Genomic DNA, 14586 nt, shown 5'->3' with positions numbered 1-14586 from the left:
GAGCCACGGAACCGGGTTGCCACTACTACTCCCACCGTTTCCCTATTGCCCGGATCCGAGTGCCCCACGGCCCAGGGGGCGAGTCAGCTTTGGCGTAGTCGGCAGGATTTCGTGCCCGCAACCACCGGGTACTGCGTGCCTGAAAAAGACTTTTGTAACTTACCTGTGGAGTCGTTTCCCGCCATCCGGAGCCGATTCCCGCTATCAGACGCCATCTTGGACCGTTTCCCGCCGTCTTCTGCCTTCTTCCCGCCATCCCCAGCTGCTTCCCGCCATCGGACGCCATCTTCAGGACACCGCGCGGGAAGAAGAGGGGCGTGGATGTCAAAACCGCGTGAGATCCGAAGCTCCGCCCCACGCTCCGACGCTGCGCAAGGTCCTGGAAGGGAGAGAGAGCGACGCTGACGTCATCAGGACGCGACGCCAGGTCCTCGTCCATAGCAGCAGCAGCGGAGCCGCGGCCTACAGAAGAGGATCGTCAGAAGGTAGGCCACGGTCCACTAGGGGGGTAGAAAGATGTCGGACACAGAGGCGCCCACTACCACCAACGCAGCTGCAGCAGCGGTGATGCCCTTTTCCCTGCCCTACATCCCTGGAGCGGCCTGGCTGCCCAAATACTCAGGGGAGCCCCATGCCCTAACTGACTTCAAGGAAAGGCTATACAGTTTGTTCCACGTTTACCTCCTGACAGAGGAACAGAAGGTCAGCATATTGACAGGGCAGTTAACTGGCGCAGCCCAAATCATGGCCCACTGAGGAGAAAAGGACTGTGAAGGGTATTCTGGCCCGGCTGTGGGGTACCTTTGATACACGTACCTCCGCTGAGATTAAAATGAGGTTCTATGGATGTAGGCAGCGGGCACAGGACAGCATCAGAGACTATGCCCTAAATCTGCAGGAAGCCTTGAGGGCTATTCAACAAACTGACCCTGGCAGTGTGCAGGAAACGGATAAACTGCTAACAGAACAATTCATAGAGGGTCTGCTGTCTAGCGCCCACAGGGCCCAACTGCGCCTCATGTTCTTTCAGAACCCCGACCTGACCTTTGCCCAATTTAAGGACAGGGCCATAAGGGTGCTCTGTGAATCTACAACCAGTGGCGCTATAAACCCCCGGCGCCTTGCTATCACCTACCACCAGGAGGCGGCGCCCTCCTCTATGGACTCCGTGGAGGCTGATGCACAGGCCCTGAACCAAGCCCCGTCGAAAGGCCTGCACCACCAAGTCCAGGAGCTGACCAGGAGCGTCGCGGCGTTGACCAGGACCGTCCAGGCGTTGCAAGTGGACCCGTCAAGACCCATCGAGCTGGCTTCAAGTCCGGAGGATGTCCCGTGGCATCGACAGAGGAGGAAACCGTCGTTCCGAGGGAGGCCCACAGACCGCTACGCAGAGGATGGACAGCCCATTTGCCGTCGATGCAACCAGCCCGGACACATTTCCAGGTACTGTAATTTAAACGGGTCCAACCTGGGGCAGAGGGCCGACCCCCAGGCATAAGATCACCAGGCCCTTATAATTGGCGTGATAAGTACGTTGGGGGGCGCCCGGTTTTACCCGTGGTGCTGGACGGTATCCCCATGAGCGCCTTGCTGGATACTGGGTTGCAAGTAACCACAATCCCTTATGTACTTTTTAAGCAGTATTGGACTGATGCTGATATCACATGGTATCCAGACAGTAACTTGAGCATCATCGCCAGTAATGGCTTACCCGTGCCGCAGATGGGGTTCAAGGAGATGACCATTAAAATTGGTAAAGTTGAACTGCCGGCACAGGGAGTGATTATTGTGGACATTGACCGTCATGAAAGTCACCCTAAAATAACTGTGGGTACTAACATAATTGAAAATTGTCTTTCAGAGGTAATTGTAATTCTACAACAGGTGGCGGTGAATGCTAGTTCCAGCCAACAGAGGGTCCTCAACAAGGAGATAAATGCCCTGATGAGACGGCAGCAGGTAGAACTGTCTGGTGGTGAGATCGGTAGCGTAAGACTCAGTGATCCATTCCCCATTTCCATGCCTCCCAAAAGTGAAATGATGATCTGGTGTCGGACTGCAATCGGGTTGAGAGGTAGAGACTACCAAGCCATGGTAGAACCCGTGTACTCAGACAGCAGGCCCACCATTTTGACAGCCCGGGGGGTGGTTGATGTCCGTCATGGGAGGGTGCCCGTCCGCATCCTCAACATTGGGGAGAGGGAAGTACACTTACCCAGGTACGCTACACTCGCCAAACTGTTTGTTGTCGAACACCAAGCTATCAGGGCCGTGGAACCCTTGCCTCCATCTCCACAGGCGGAGGGTAATGGCTCCCAGAAACAAAAGGAGGACTGGTGCCAGAAACTCCATGTGGGTGCTGACTCCACTCCCCTGCACCAAAAACAAGGAGTCTACCGGGTGGTACAGGAGTACGAGAGAGTTTTTAGTAAGCACCCGCTAGACTTCGGCAGAGTAAAAGGGATAGAACACCACATCCCCACAGGGAGCCACCCACCAATAAAAGAGAGGCACCGACCTGTACCCCCTGCACATTATCAGAACGCAAAGGGCATGCTAAGAGAGATGAAAGAAGCTGGGGTTATTAGAGACAGCTGTAGCCCCTGGGTAGCCCCTTTGGTTCTGGTCAAAAAGAAAGACGGCACCATGAGAATGTGCGTGGACTATAGACAAATCAACCGTATCACCCACAAAGACGCATATCCGCTGCCTAGAATAGAGGAGTCTTTAGCCGCACTAAAATCAGCTAACTTCTTTTCTACTTTGGACCTTACTAGCGGGTACTGGCAGGTTCCTGTGGCAGAGGCTGACAAGGAGAAGACCGCCTTCACCACCCCGATGGGACTGAGCGAATTCAACTGTATGCCTTTCGGGCTCTGCAACGCACCAGGGACCTTCCAGCGGCTGATGGAATGCTGTCTAGGGCACTGAAACTTCGAGACGGTCCTCCTTTACCTGGACGACGTGATCGTCTATTCGAAGACCTACGAGGACCATCTAAAGCACCTGGCTGAGGTGTTCGAAGCCCTGGCAGGCTATGGCCTGAAGGTGAAACCATCGAAGTGTCACCTGCTGAAACCAAAGGTCCAGTACCTAGGGCACGTGGTAAGCACGGAAGGAGTGGCCCCCGACCCTGACAAGGTCACGGCAATCAAGAGCTGGCCAAGCCCCTCGAACATCAAAGAGGTGAGACAGTTTCTCGGGTTGGTAGGCTACTACCGAAGGTTCATCCCCGGGTTCACTAAGATGGCAGCTCCTATGCAGGACCTCCTGATCGGACAGTCTAAGTCCAGGAGCCAAAAGCCACCCTTCAAGTGGGATAAACCGGAAGAGGAGTCCTTCCGCCAGCTAAAGATGGCCCTCACAGGGGACGAGATCCTGGCCTACCCTGATTATGGCCAGCTTTTCATTCTCCACACAGATGCCAGTAATGTGGGACTGGGAGCCGTACTATCCCAAAACCAACAGGGCAGAGAACGGGTGATCGCATACGCCAGCCGGAAGCTGAGGCCCACCGAGAGGAACCCGGAGAATTACAGCTCCTTCAAGCTAGAATTCTTGGCGGTGGTGTGGGCTGTGACGGAACGCTTCAAGCATTACCTGGCCTCCGCAAAGTTCACCGTGTACACGGACAACAACCCGTTGACACACCTGGACAATGCAAGACTGGGTGCCCTGGAACAGCGGTGGATGGCCCGTCTCTCCAACTATGACTTCGTGATCAAGTACCGGGCAGGCAAAACCAATGCCAACGCGGACGCCCTATCAAAAATGCCTCACTTACCTGAAGGTGACGAAGACCCAGAAGAGCTGGAGGAGGTAGAACTCCCCGCGTTTCACCGGTATGGAGCCGCTCAACACTCTCACCGCGTGAAGGAGGAGGATCTAACAACGGTGATGATCAATCCCCTACCTCACCACAGCTGGGCCGAGACCCAAGATAGTGACCCTGCAGTCCGCCTGGTGAAAGATCTGCTGACCCGGGAAGACGCCCGCCTAGATCCAGATGCCCCAGAGGAAGCCAAGCAGCTATGGAAGGAGAAGAGCAAGCTGTTCCTCTATGAAGGCAAGTTGTGCAGAAGGATTGTTAACCACCGGACGCACGAGCTGACCTGGCAAGTCGTGGTCCCAAGGCGAGATGCAGCTATGGTCCTGGGGGCTTACCATGACAGAGCGGGACACTTCGGTTGGAAGAAACTGGAGTTCCTACTAAGAGGAAGGTTCTTTTGGGTCGGCATGAGAGGAGCTGTGGAAAAATGGTGCAGAGACTGTGGCCCTTGTCACCTAAGGAGGAAGGACCGTACCAGCCAGAAGACACCCTTGAGGCCCATCGTCACCACGCAGTCTCTTGAGCTGGTAGCTCTGGACCACGTCAAATTGGCCCCAAGCCGGTCAGGATACATCTATGCCCTGACAATCGTGGACCACTATTCCCGTTTTCTAGTGGTGGTCCCGGTAAAGGACTTGACAGCCCAAACAGCGGCCAGAGCCTTCCAACAATACTTCTGCCGTCCACACGGGTATCCGGAACAGGTCCTGACAGACCAGGGTCCAGCGTTCGAAGCTGAAATCTTCCAGGAGTTCTGCAACCTCTATGGCTGTAATAAAATACGGACAATGCCTTACCACCCCCAAACCAACGGGATGTGTGAGAAGATGAACAATATAGTCATTGATCTCCTGAAGACGTTGCCCCTGGAGGAACGCAGCCTGTGGCCAGAAAAATTGCCGGACCTGGTAGACATGTACAACAACATCCCGGTGAACGCTACAAACTGCACCCCGGCTTACCTGATGCGAGCTAGACCAGGTAAGCTGCCCGTAGACCTGGAGATGGGAGTCCTAATACCTGAGGACACCTCCCCGGATGCGGACTGGGATACGGAAAGGCAACTGCAGTACAAGAAGGTATAGGAGAGTGTGGAGAAGAGCCTGGCCCAGGTGAGAGAAAAGCAAGAAAGACTCTTCAATCAACACGCCCCTGCTGGTCCCCTAGAACCTGGTGAGCAAGTCCTAAAGCGAAAAAGAAGGCTACATAAGTTGGACGACCAGTGGGAAAGGGAACCCTACACCGTACTGCAGTCTGACCACGACAACCCAAAGGTGTGCGTAATCACCAAGGACGGAGGAGAAACCACTAGTGTCGTCTCCAGAGACCACCTCAAAAGGTGCCCCGAGCAACTCCGTAGTGCAGAAGAGGATCAGAGTGACCTTGAACCCGCAGAGGACAAGGAAGAAATGATCAGCACCGTTCTCGGAGAGTTCCCTCAGTCCTGGACTCGCATAAATGATGCCATAGTGGTACCCGCCCTGCATTTCCTGCAACCGGCACAGCAACAACCAACTCCAGAGCCAGAAGGTGAAGAGGAGCAAGCGGTTCCAGAGGCAGAAGAGACTGTACCAGCAGCCCAGGAGAGTCAACCCTCTGCTGACAGTGAGCCTGCCATGCCTGCGGTAAGCCAAAGAACCCGCAGACAGCTGCCTGCCCTACCTGTACACCCAGCTGGTAGCTGTACCCCTAACGCTAGTGGGGAAAGCCAAGTCAATCCACCACCAGACAGTGGGTTAAGGAGGACAACCAGGAGCACAAAGGGGCAGATACCCGCATGCTGGAGAATATAGGATGCACTAAAATTGTAAATAACCCTGTTGCAAAATGTTGAAATGTTTGCCAAGTTACCTGCGTGATTATTAATAGCGTGTTTCAGTTTCTTGCAGCTACCGTAAGGACTCAAAGGTTATGGACTTTTTATAACCGGGACCTTGTATGGACTGCGTTTGGAGCCTAACCCAGGAATGAACTAAGACTGTAAAGGACTTGGGGTAGGACAGACCCCCACCTGGTTAAGGCTCCCCGTTGTATTGGTGATATGGACACCCGGTCACAGGCCACACTGTGACCTTAAGAACTCAATCTGTGCGTCGTTTGTCTATTAATGTTTTATGGTTATGCATATTGTCTTTGTTTATTGTTTAGTCCCGGAGTACTAAATTTCACTAGGGGGGAATGTGTCACCCTGACCTGGATGCCACAAGTGTAATTAAAGCTGTGTCTGAGAGCAAGGGGGAGGTTCTCTAGCCAGGGGAACATTAGCATGCAATGCCTCCTGTCTCAGGCCAGTAGGGGGAGCTGGCTGCCCCTATAAAAGCTGGTACTGAGAGCAGGGTTAGGGAGAACTGGATTGCCTGTCTCAGCTCTGAGACGTGTCCCAGAGTGGAGCAGGGACAGAAAGTTGATTGCACCTAAGAGGAAGTGTGGCAGGAGGAGAGCCACAAGCCAGAGACCAGAGGCAAGGAGAGCCTGTCTTGGCAGAGAAAAGACTTAATTTTACCAGACTTTGGTGTCTGAGGCTGGAAGGATTCCACATCCCCCAGCAGAGAACCAGTCCGCAAGGGACTGTACATTCCTTGGCCTAAGAAGCCTGGAGGCCCTGCCACAACCGAAGGGACCAGTAAAGCCGTACAAGGCTGGGAGCAGAAAGGAACCCACGTCGCAGGCCATACAGGCGAGAATACACGGAAAGCTCGGAAACGTGGGCTGTTACCCTATAACGAGGAGATAGCCAGAAGGAGCGCAGAAAGCACGGTAGGCCTACACCCTCACCCTGACCAGGGCCAATTTCCCCGTTGCTCTCAGACATCCAGGTCTCCTCCTAGCCGGGACTGTTTGTGGGTCAGTTTTCCTGTTTAGTAAAGACCCTGGACTGCAACCTGTTGTCTGTGTGCTCCTTGCTCCTCCAGCACTATCAGCACTGGGACTATCACTACCATCACTCCCACCATCCACTATACTGCCCTGGGGCCGCACTCTTCCCGTGGGGAGTCACGCTACCCTAGCTTAACACCTCATCAGCCCCAGCGGTCTGCATGCAGCGGCGGTTCCTAATAACCGCAATCCACGGATGGCGTAGTCGGACATAAACATCAGTACATAACGGACTACCACTGGCCTGACCACCCTGAGCCACGGAACCGGGTTGCCACTACTACTCCCACCGTTTCCCTATTGCCCGGATCCGAGTGCCCCACGGCCCAGGGGGCGAGTCAGTGGCATTGTGGATCCCTAGATCATGGACTTTCTCAGAAAGGAAGAAGATCATCCAGGGTGGTGGTGTTTACACCTTAAAGTCACTACTCAGTGGCAGAGAGGGCTTTCCTCCACACTCTCCATTGGAAGTGTACATAAGGAGGACTTTCCAAGGTTACCTCCACTGAAAGGATGAAACATCTGCCACCGTATAAACATACAGTAGTATACTTCATCTCCGTTGTTAAAAAAAAAAAACTGTATGCCTCTACATGTAATATTGTACTCTACTCCAATAATTCATACACTGAAAAAAATGGCATGCAATGCACGCTGACCTAGTTTATGCAAAAAGGATACCCTGGCCTCTTGATTTTTCTTGTTACGCCGTTTACCTATCGGATTAATTTACTTTATATTTTTTTAGATCTGAACGTAGCGATACCAAATATGTGTATTTTAATTTTTTATAATTGTTTTACTTTCAATGGGGCAATAGGGGGGTGAGTTGAACTTTTGTCTTTTTTTATTCTTTCAATATTTTTTAAAACTTTTTTTTTACTTTTTACATTATTTAATAGTCACCTTAAGAGACTTGAAGCTGCGATTTTCTGATTGCTTGTGCCACACATAGCAGGGCTTCAGCTTTGCTATGTATAGCAAAAATCACGATCTCCTATGAACGCCGGCCAGGAGGATCATGATGACAGGCATGGGGGTCATCAGCAGACCCCCAGCTGCCATGACAATACATAGATGCCCTGAGATTATGTGACAGGGACGCCGATGAGCGGGACTTGTGATGCACTACCGGCCGCCGCGTGTTAAATGCCGCTATCAGTGATTGACAGCGGCATTTAACTGGTTAATAGCTGAGGTATTAGAGGCCCTTGATGACTGATTAAATCAGCCATCAAGTGTGAGGAAAGATGCAGGCTCAGCACTGGAGCCTGCATCACAGGCAGGGACACGGCCGTTGACATAAATATACGTCATCGGTCATGAAGGAGTTTATTCTCTATACAATCTGTCAAATGAAACCACATTTAAAACTACATAAGAAGTGTTAATATAACTTTGGGAAGGAAAACAAAATGAAAGAGAGAATTTGTAACACATGGATATTTAGAAAGATGTTCTAAGTCTAAATTTCATTTGTTACTTTGAGTTAGAAGAGAATGCAGACATTTGGAGAGATACGGATGGAGGAAACACATTAAGTAGTTATTAGATCACTTACTGATTAAATGTTTCAATAATGTTTAAGCTGAAATTAACTTGTCAGGGAAAGGACAGTAGCAGTGACAGTAAATTACACATTTGTGTATTGAGTCAGAAACAGGATCTCATTGTTTCTTTTTCTTCAAGTAATTTAGGAAAGACATCATCTGAATTCTAAGTTGCTTTCTTTTTCTAGCATGTGCTTTCGCAGCTCCACTCTGCAAGTGCCCTAACAATTTCTCAAAAAACATGTTAAGGTTTTTTCTGATTGGAATTGACAATGTTTAGTTTCTCAGCTCCAGCAAGATTCCAAATGATGTTTAAAACCTTTTTTTATTTTAAACAAATGATCTTTATATTAGAGCAGCTGAGAAAGTATATAATTCTGTTTGACTGCAATTTTATTGTCCCCTCATATACATTGCTATATACACTGACCCTATATGAACATAGACTATCTCTGCAAATCAATGTAATACATATTCTCCCCAAGAGCCAATGATTCCAATGGAAAATTCCCCATAGCATTGCATGCAATGAAACAAGCCACTTTTTTTATACTCCGTTCTCAGGAAAAGAAAAATAGATTCCGTGCCTGTAAAAGGATTGAACTTAGAAGCTTTGCCATAAGCCCTTACTGAAGACGCGTTCTTAAACAATATTGTTTAATTGGTCCATGGAAGTAAAGAAACAACCAGTATTATGTTAGATCATCTATATTCCGCTGTTCTTAGCTTTTATTTGGATGTATGATTGATTGCCACATAGGCTGAGGTTACTTTTGTTGGATGCCAGAGCGTGTTCTACAGGCTGTGTTCTAAGGTGGGTTCAAAGTATAAGGCTGCGTGCCCACTATGCGTTTTTAAAGCGTTTTTGATGCGGATTTTCCGCAGCGTAAACGCTTAAAAAACGCTTGGTAATCCGTGCCCCATGATCCCCAACGAAAATCCGCATATTCTGTGCACATGCTGCGAAAAAATCCGCAGCATGTCCATTATTTGTGCGTTTCCGCATGCGGATTTGAGGTCACGATGCATTTGAAAAACGTAAGTCAAATCCGCATGTTAAAACGCTGCAAAAACGCTTAAAAAAGCGTGTAAAATCCACAAGCGTTTTTACTGCCAAGAACATGCAGAAACGCTGTGGAAATTTTCTGCTTCAATTCTGCATCGTAGACACATAGCCAAAAACCAGCATTCTACCGCGTCTTGTGAAGGGTGCGACTGAGCATAGCCACCAAAAGGGTGTGCTGGTGGTGAGCTAGTTGGACAAGGGCCCGAAAGATTTGTGTGGAGCGAGAGTTTGACCCCTAAACCAACTGTAATGTGCAACTGCAAGGTGTGCTATAGTGGTCACCTGGAACTCCCAAGCTGCTGTAGTGTTAATTGTTGCTGGAAACCTCCTGCTACTAGCGTGAAAGAGACTGTTCTCCTTGGTCTGCAACCTCTTGGTAGTGTAACCACCAATCTCTGTATACGGGCTCGCTCACACTGCCGTATTACACGGCCGAGTGATACCCAAATATTATAGTATGGCACGCCACTCGGCCCAATGTTACGCTAAGGGGCAGTGCAGATCTGTGATTATTTTCTCATGCCAATTTAGCATGCTGCAAGTGGCTGCGAGAATCGTCTCACATGCACATATACAAGTCTATGGGTGTGTGTAAAACATCAGACTGCACTCGGATGTCATCTGAGTGTAGTCTGATTAGTACAGACAAAGACAATGGAGAAGATGGAGAAATTAAGTTCTCCATCTTCCCCACACCTGGGCTGTGATTCTCTCATGCGAGAGAATCAGATCACACTAAGGTGACATTCGGATCAACTATGACAGAGTTTGATTAGAGTGACATTAGCATAATCGGTCCGATTCTCTCGTATAAGAGAATCAATGGCTGTGTGACACCAGCCTTTTAGTAGTGCTACTGCCAAGCTGATAGCCTCTTTATTTTATTGTGCAACCAATAAGCTCAATGCCTTAAAAGTTGACATGTAACCAACAAGAGTTGTGCCCACATATTGTAGTGTAACCATTAAAGATTTGCCCATTATATGTCATTGATTATGTGTTCTCAGGATAAGTCATCAATATCAGATTGTGGGGGTCCAACATTTGTTACTCCCACGATCAGCTGTTATCAGCTTCGGTAGCAGCAGGATGCAAACAATGTACAGAGGTGATCTGCAGTACCAGAATTGACCACTAAATATTGTACAGCGGTTCTGCTACCGCTGCTGGTGCTGGTAACTGCTGATCAGGAGGGATGCCAGGTGTGACACATATAGGAGGATGCCGGGTGTGACACATATAGGAGGATGCCGGGTGTGACACATATAGGAGGGATGCCGGGTGTGACACATATAGGAGGGATGCCGGGTGTGACACATATAGGAGGGATGACGGGTGTGACACATATAGGAGGATGCCGGGTGTGACACATATAGGAGGGATGACGGGTGTGACACATATAGGAGGGACGACGGGTGTGACACATATAGGAGGGATGCCGGGTGTGGCACATATAGGAGGGATGCCAGGTGTGACACATATAGGAGGGATGCCGGGTGTGGCACATATAGGAGGGATGCCGGGTGTGACACATATAGGAGGGACGACGGGTGTGACACATATAGGAGGGATGACGGGTGTGACACATATAGGAGGGATGACGGGTGTGACACATATAGGAGGATGCCGGGTGTGACACATATAGGAGGGATGCCGGGTGTGACATGACGCGCCCCCTGGGCCATATTCTTTAGGGGAATATCCGGAGCCGGATCATTGTAGTCTTCCGAGTGGCTGTGACCCGGTCCGTGCCCAGGGTGTCAAGCTCAGAGTATGTGGCAGTCCTACAGATGTTACAAAGTTCGTTATGTCGACTACGCCACCCGTTGGATTGCGGTCACTACGGCCGCCGCTGCAGCAGGGTCCGCTGAGGCTGATGGTGTTGGTGCAGCTTTAGATAGTATAACCCCCAACGGGAGGGGTATGGCCTCAGGGGGTCAGGTGCAGAGGATGGGGGTTGTGGTGTTGCAGCGTAGATGAAAATTAAAGACAGAGTCGGGTTGTGCAGTTCAGGGTGTTTACTTACTGCAGATATTCCGGTCACTCCAGCCTTGAGTGACCACCCGAGCCGTGCTGCGTCCACCAGGTCCTGGATTCAGCCAACCCCCAAGCAAGTCCGGAGCGTGTCCCTGAGCCCTCCTTCTTGTCCTTTCTTCTGGCCGTCCCCACCAGGGATCCACCTAGGTCCAGCTCCCTCGGGCCTTCTGTTGGGAGACCCTTGGCCTTGGGTTCCCTGACCCTACACGTGGTTTGCCTTCAGGGTGGATGTGGTGGGTGGCCGTGGCAGATCCTGCCCACGGCCTCCGGTCTCTGGCTGGGGTATGCTTTAGCCCCCACCAGTTTGGGATCCGGTACCCTGTTGCCAACTCTTCACCCTTTGATTTAGTTTGGGTTCTCAGAGTTCCTTCTGTGTCCCCCTCTGGGTCTTTCTTTCTTCTCCTCTCTCACTCTGGCTTCTCTGCAAAGACTCGCTGACTGACCTCTCACAGACTGACTCCTCTCTGCAAAAGACCCTGATCTAAGATGGTGCCCACCTTATATACTCCCTCTATGTGTGAGCTCAGGTGACCAGCACCCAATGAGCTCCTATCTTTACCCAGGCTGCTCCCCCTATCTGCCCCTACACTACTTGGGATGTACCACCCCCCTCCCACTCCAGCCAGGAACAGACTCGGTCGTACCTGCACATTTCTAAGTGGGAGTACCGTCGGCCTGCTCCTCGGAAATGGGATGTGTGTAGTGCATGCAGCCTACCGAGCTCAGGTCCACACTCCATCCTTACCCGGGAGTGGAATATCACACCTCTGGGTTGAGGTGCAATACCCCTGTAGCAGCCGAATCCTCAGGGTGCTACATGACACATATAGGAGGATGCTGGGTGTGACACATATAGGAGGGATGCCGGGTGTGACACATATAGGAGGATGCCGGGTGTGACACATATAGGAGGGATGCCGGGTGTGACACATATAGGAGGGATGCCGGGTGTGACACATATAGGAGGGATGCCGGGTGTGACACATATAGGAGGGATGCCGGGTGTGACACATATAGGAGGATGCCGGGTGTGACACATATAGGAGGGATGCCGGGTGTGACACATATAGGAGGGATGCCGGGTGTGACACATATAGGTCATCAAAATCATACTAGAGGACAAGCCTTTTAAGCATGTGCCCCCATTGAAAGACTATAACCACTAGGCTATGGGTGTCTGTGTCTGATACTGTTTCATCCTCGAGCTTGAAGCCATGTTTAGGGTCAAGGGGCCACACAATCTCGGACTTGCTTAAATGCCGCTCTGTAGATTGGCAACACACAGGGGTATACTTGGTCCCATAGTTATAGGATAACTAAATTAAATGTGCATAGCCCCTAACAAGATAAGGAACAGATAGATTATTCTAAATGTGGCTGATACTGATGAAGGGGTTACTTTAAAGAGAACAAGAATGCAATCATTATATTTACCATATTATCACTAATATTCTCCTTTCCTACAGTTTCTGTATTCATTAGAAGTAGAGATTACTGACAGAACATTTTAAATAACGTAAGTGTGGGTGTATAACGCATATATATGATCTGAGACTTGCTTTTATCCAGGTTTTCTGACAACATTGGTACATGTTTGACGTTATTGGTACTGCTGCGCACCTATTTAACCCTTTACGAAAACCAATTTACAGCAGTTAACTTAGTTACTAATATTCTTCTTTGCTATTAACGTAAGTGATGATTACTTTATGACCCTGACCTGTGGCTTTTCTCCTGAAATAGAAACTCTCTAGGGGCCCTGACCTTATCGGCTTCTTATTTGTCTCTGCTGTAGCTGTCACCTAGTGAGGCCCATTACTCATCTACAGTCAAGTCTGTTCCTTCAACAGACTCTGCTCAATTCTGCCAGCAAAAATCAATGATAACAAAAACCAAAGATGACAGCCCAATAAGAACAGTCTGAAGTTATCTTCAGGGTGCATTTGCCATCACATGCAAGAAAGAAGACTGATCTTTTGAATGTCAGTAGTTGTATTACCGCAATATACAATTAGTATTCTGAAACTAATTACTAGATCTTGGCTGCGATATTTACAGATACCTTCATTTTTAAGGTGCTTATTGTATAATGTATAATATTTGGTTAACACTGGACAATTTGCAAACAAGAAACATACAAAAATAAACGCAGAAGATTTTCCTTACTTTCCCAGATTGATAATGCCGCGAGGGATTCCTGTAGGCGTGCTAAATGCTGGTAACAGTTTCTTCCCAAGGCCAATTGCTTTTTCCCGAAAAACCTGGAATCATATGCAACAATTAATTTCTATTTAGGTTTTGCTCATTTTCAGATCTTTTTCTCCTATTAAAAAATATAACTGCACAAAACAGTTAACACCTTACGGACTGGCCTAAATTTGGCTTTCAGCTCAGAGCTTTAAAGAGGTTGTCCACTACTTTAACATTGATGACCTATACTTAGGATAAGCCATCAATGTTTGATCAGTCAGTGTCCAACACCCGGCACCCCCACCGATTAGCTGCTGTCGGCGTTGGCCGCTGGCCACAAGTACTCACTTACAAAGCTGGCTGTCTTCTGATAATGGCCGAAGCCGGGTACCACACATCCGCCTCCTATTGATTTGAATATGAGGCAGATGTGTAGTACCAAGCCTCAGCCACTATCAGAAGACAGCCAGCTCCGCAAGTGAGTACTAACACCGACAGCAGCTGATCGACGGGGGTGCAGGGTGTCGAACCCTCATCTTTCAGACATTGATGACCTATCCTAAGGACAGGTCATCAATGTTAAAGTAGTGGACAACCTCTTTAATTTCTTTTTTTTTATTTCTTCTTTGGTACATTAGAATATTTTATTTTATCTTCAATGTTTTGTTTTTCTTGCAGGATAAGTTTCAATTTTCATCTCCTGGATTATCATTTGGCATTTAATTTTGAGAATTTTTTCTGTGAATGAATGGAAAAAAATGTTGCAATTCCACAATTGTTTTTTTTTTAAATTTCCTGAACTTAATTTCACTTCTTTTTCTGTTTAATTTGTTTAATTTGATACACTGCCGATTTTGCAAGTTCTCCCGCCTACAAAGAATGGATAGGTCTGTAATTTTTATCTTAGGTACACTTCAACTGTGAGAGACAGAATCTTAAACAAAAAATCCAGAAAATCACTTTGTATGATTCTTACATAATTAATTTGCATTTTATTGCATGAAATAAGTATTTGATACAATAGAAAAATAGAACTT

General features: G+C 48.9%; 1 protein-coding gene across 2 annotated transcripts in view; it reads right to left on the bottom strand.

The window, feature by feature from the left end:
- MAN1C1 (mannosidase alpha class 1C member 1) overlaps positions 1-14586 on the bottom strand; it is a 222328-nt gene that overhangs the window by 115335 nt on the left and 92407 nt on the right. For both annotated transcript variants that reach the window (XM_073665861.1, XM_073665862.1), the window contains one exon: positions 13526-13620. In XM_073665861.1, coding sequence (XP_073521962.1) covers positions 13526-13620 — 95 coding nt within the window. The remainder of the gene's footprint in view (positions 1-13525; positions 13621-14586) is intronic.

The sequence above is a fragment of the Phyllobates terribilis genome, unplaced genomic scaffold (genome assembly GCF_046119375.1).
Source record: "Phyllobates terribilis strain yellow unplaced genomic scaffold, ASM4611937v1 Scaffold_2__4_contigs__length_985480577, whole genome shotgun sequence".
NCBI lineage: Eukaryota > Metazoa > Chordata > Amphibia > Anura > Dendrobatidae > Phyllobates > Phyllobates terribilis.
The sequence above is the reverse complement of the archived record's forward strand: the minus strand, read 5'-3'. Positions and strand labels throughout refer to the sequence as shown.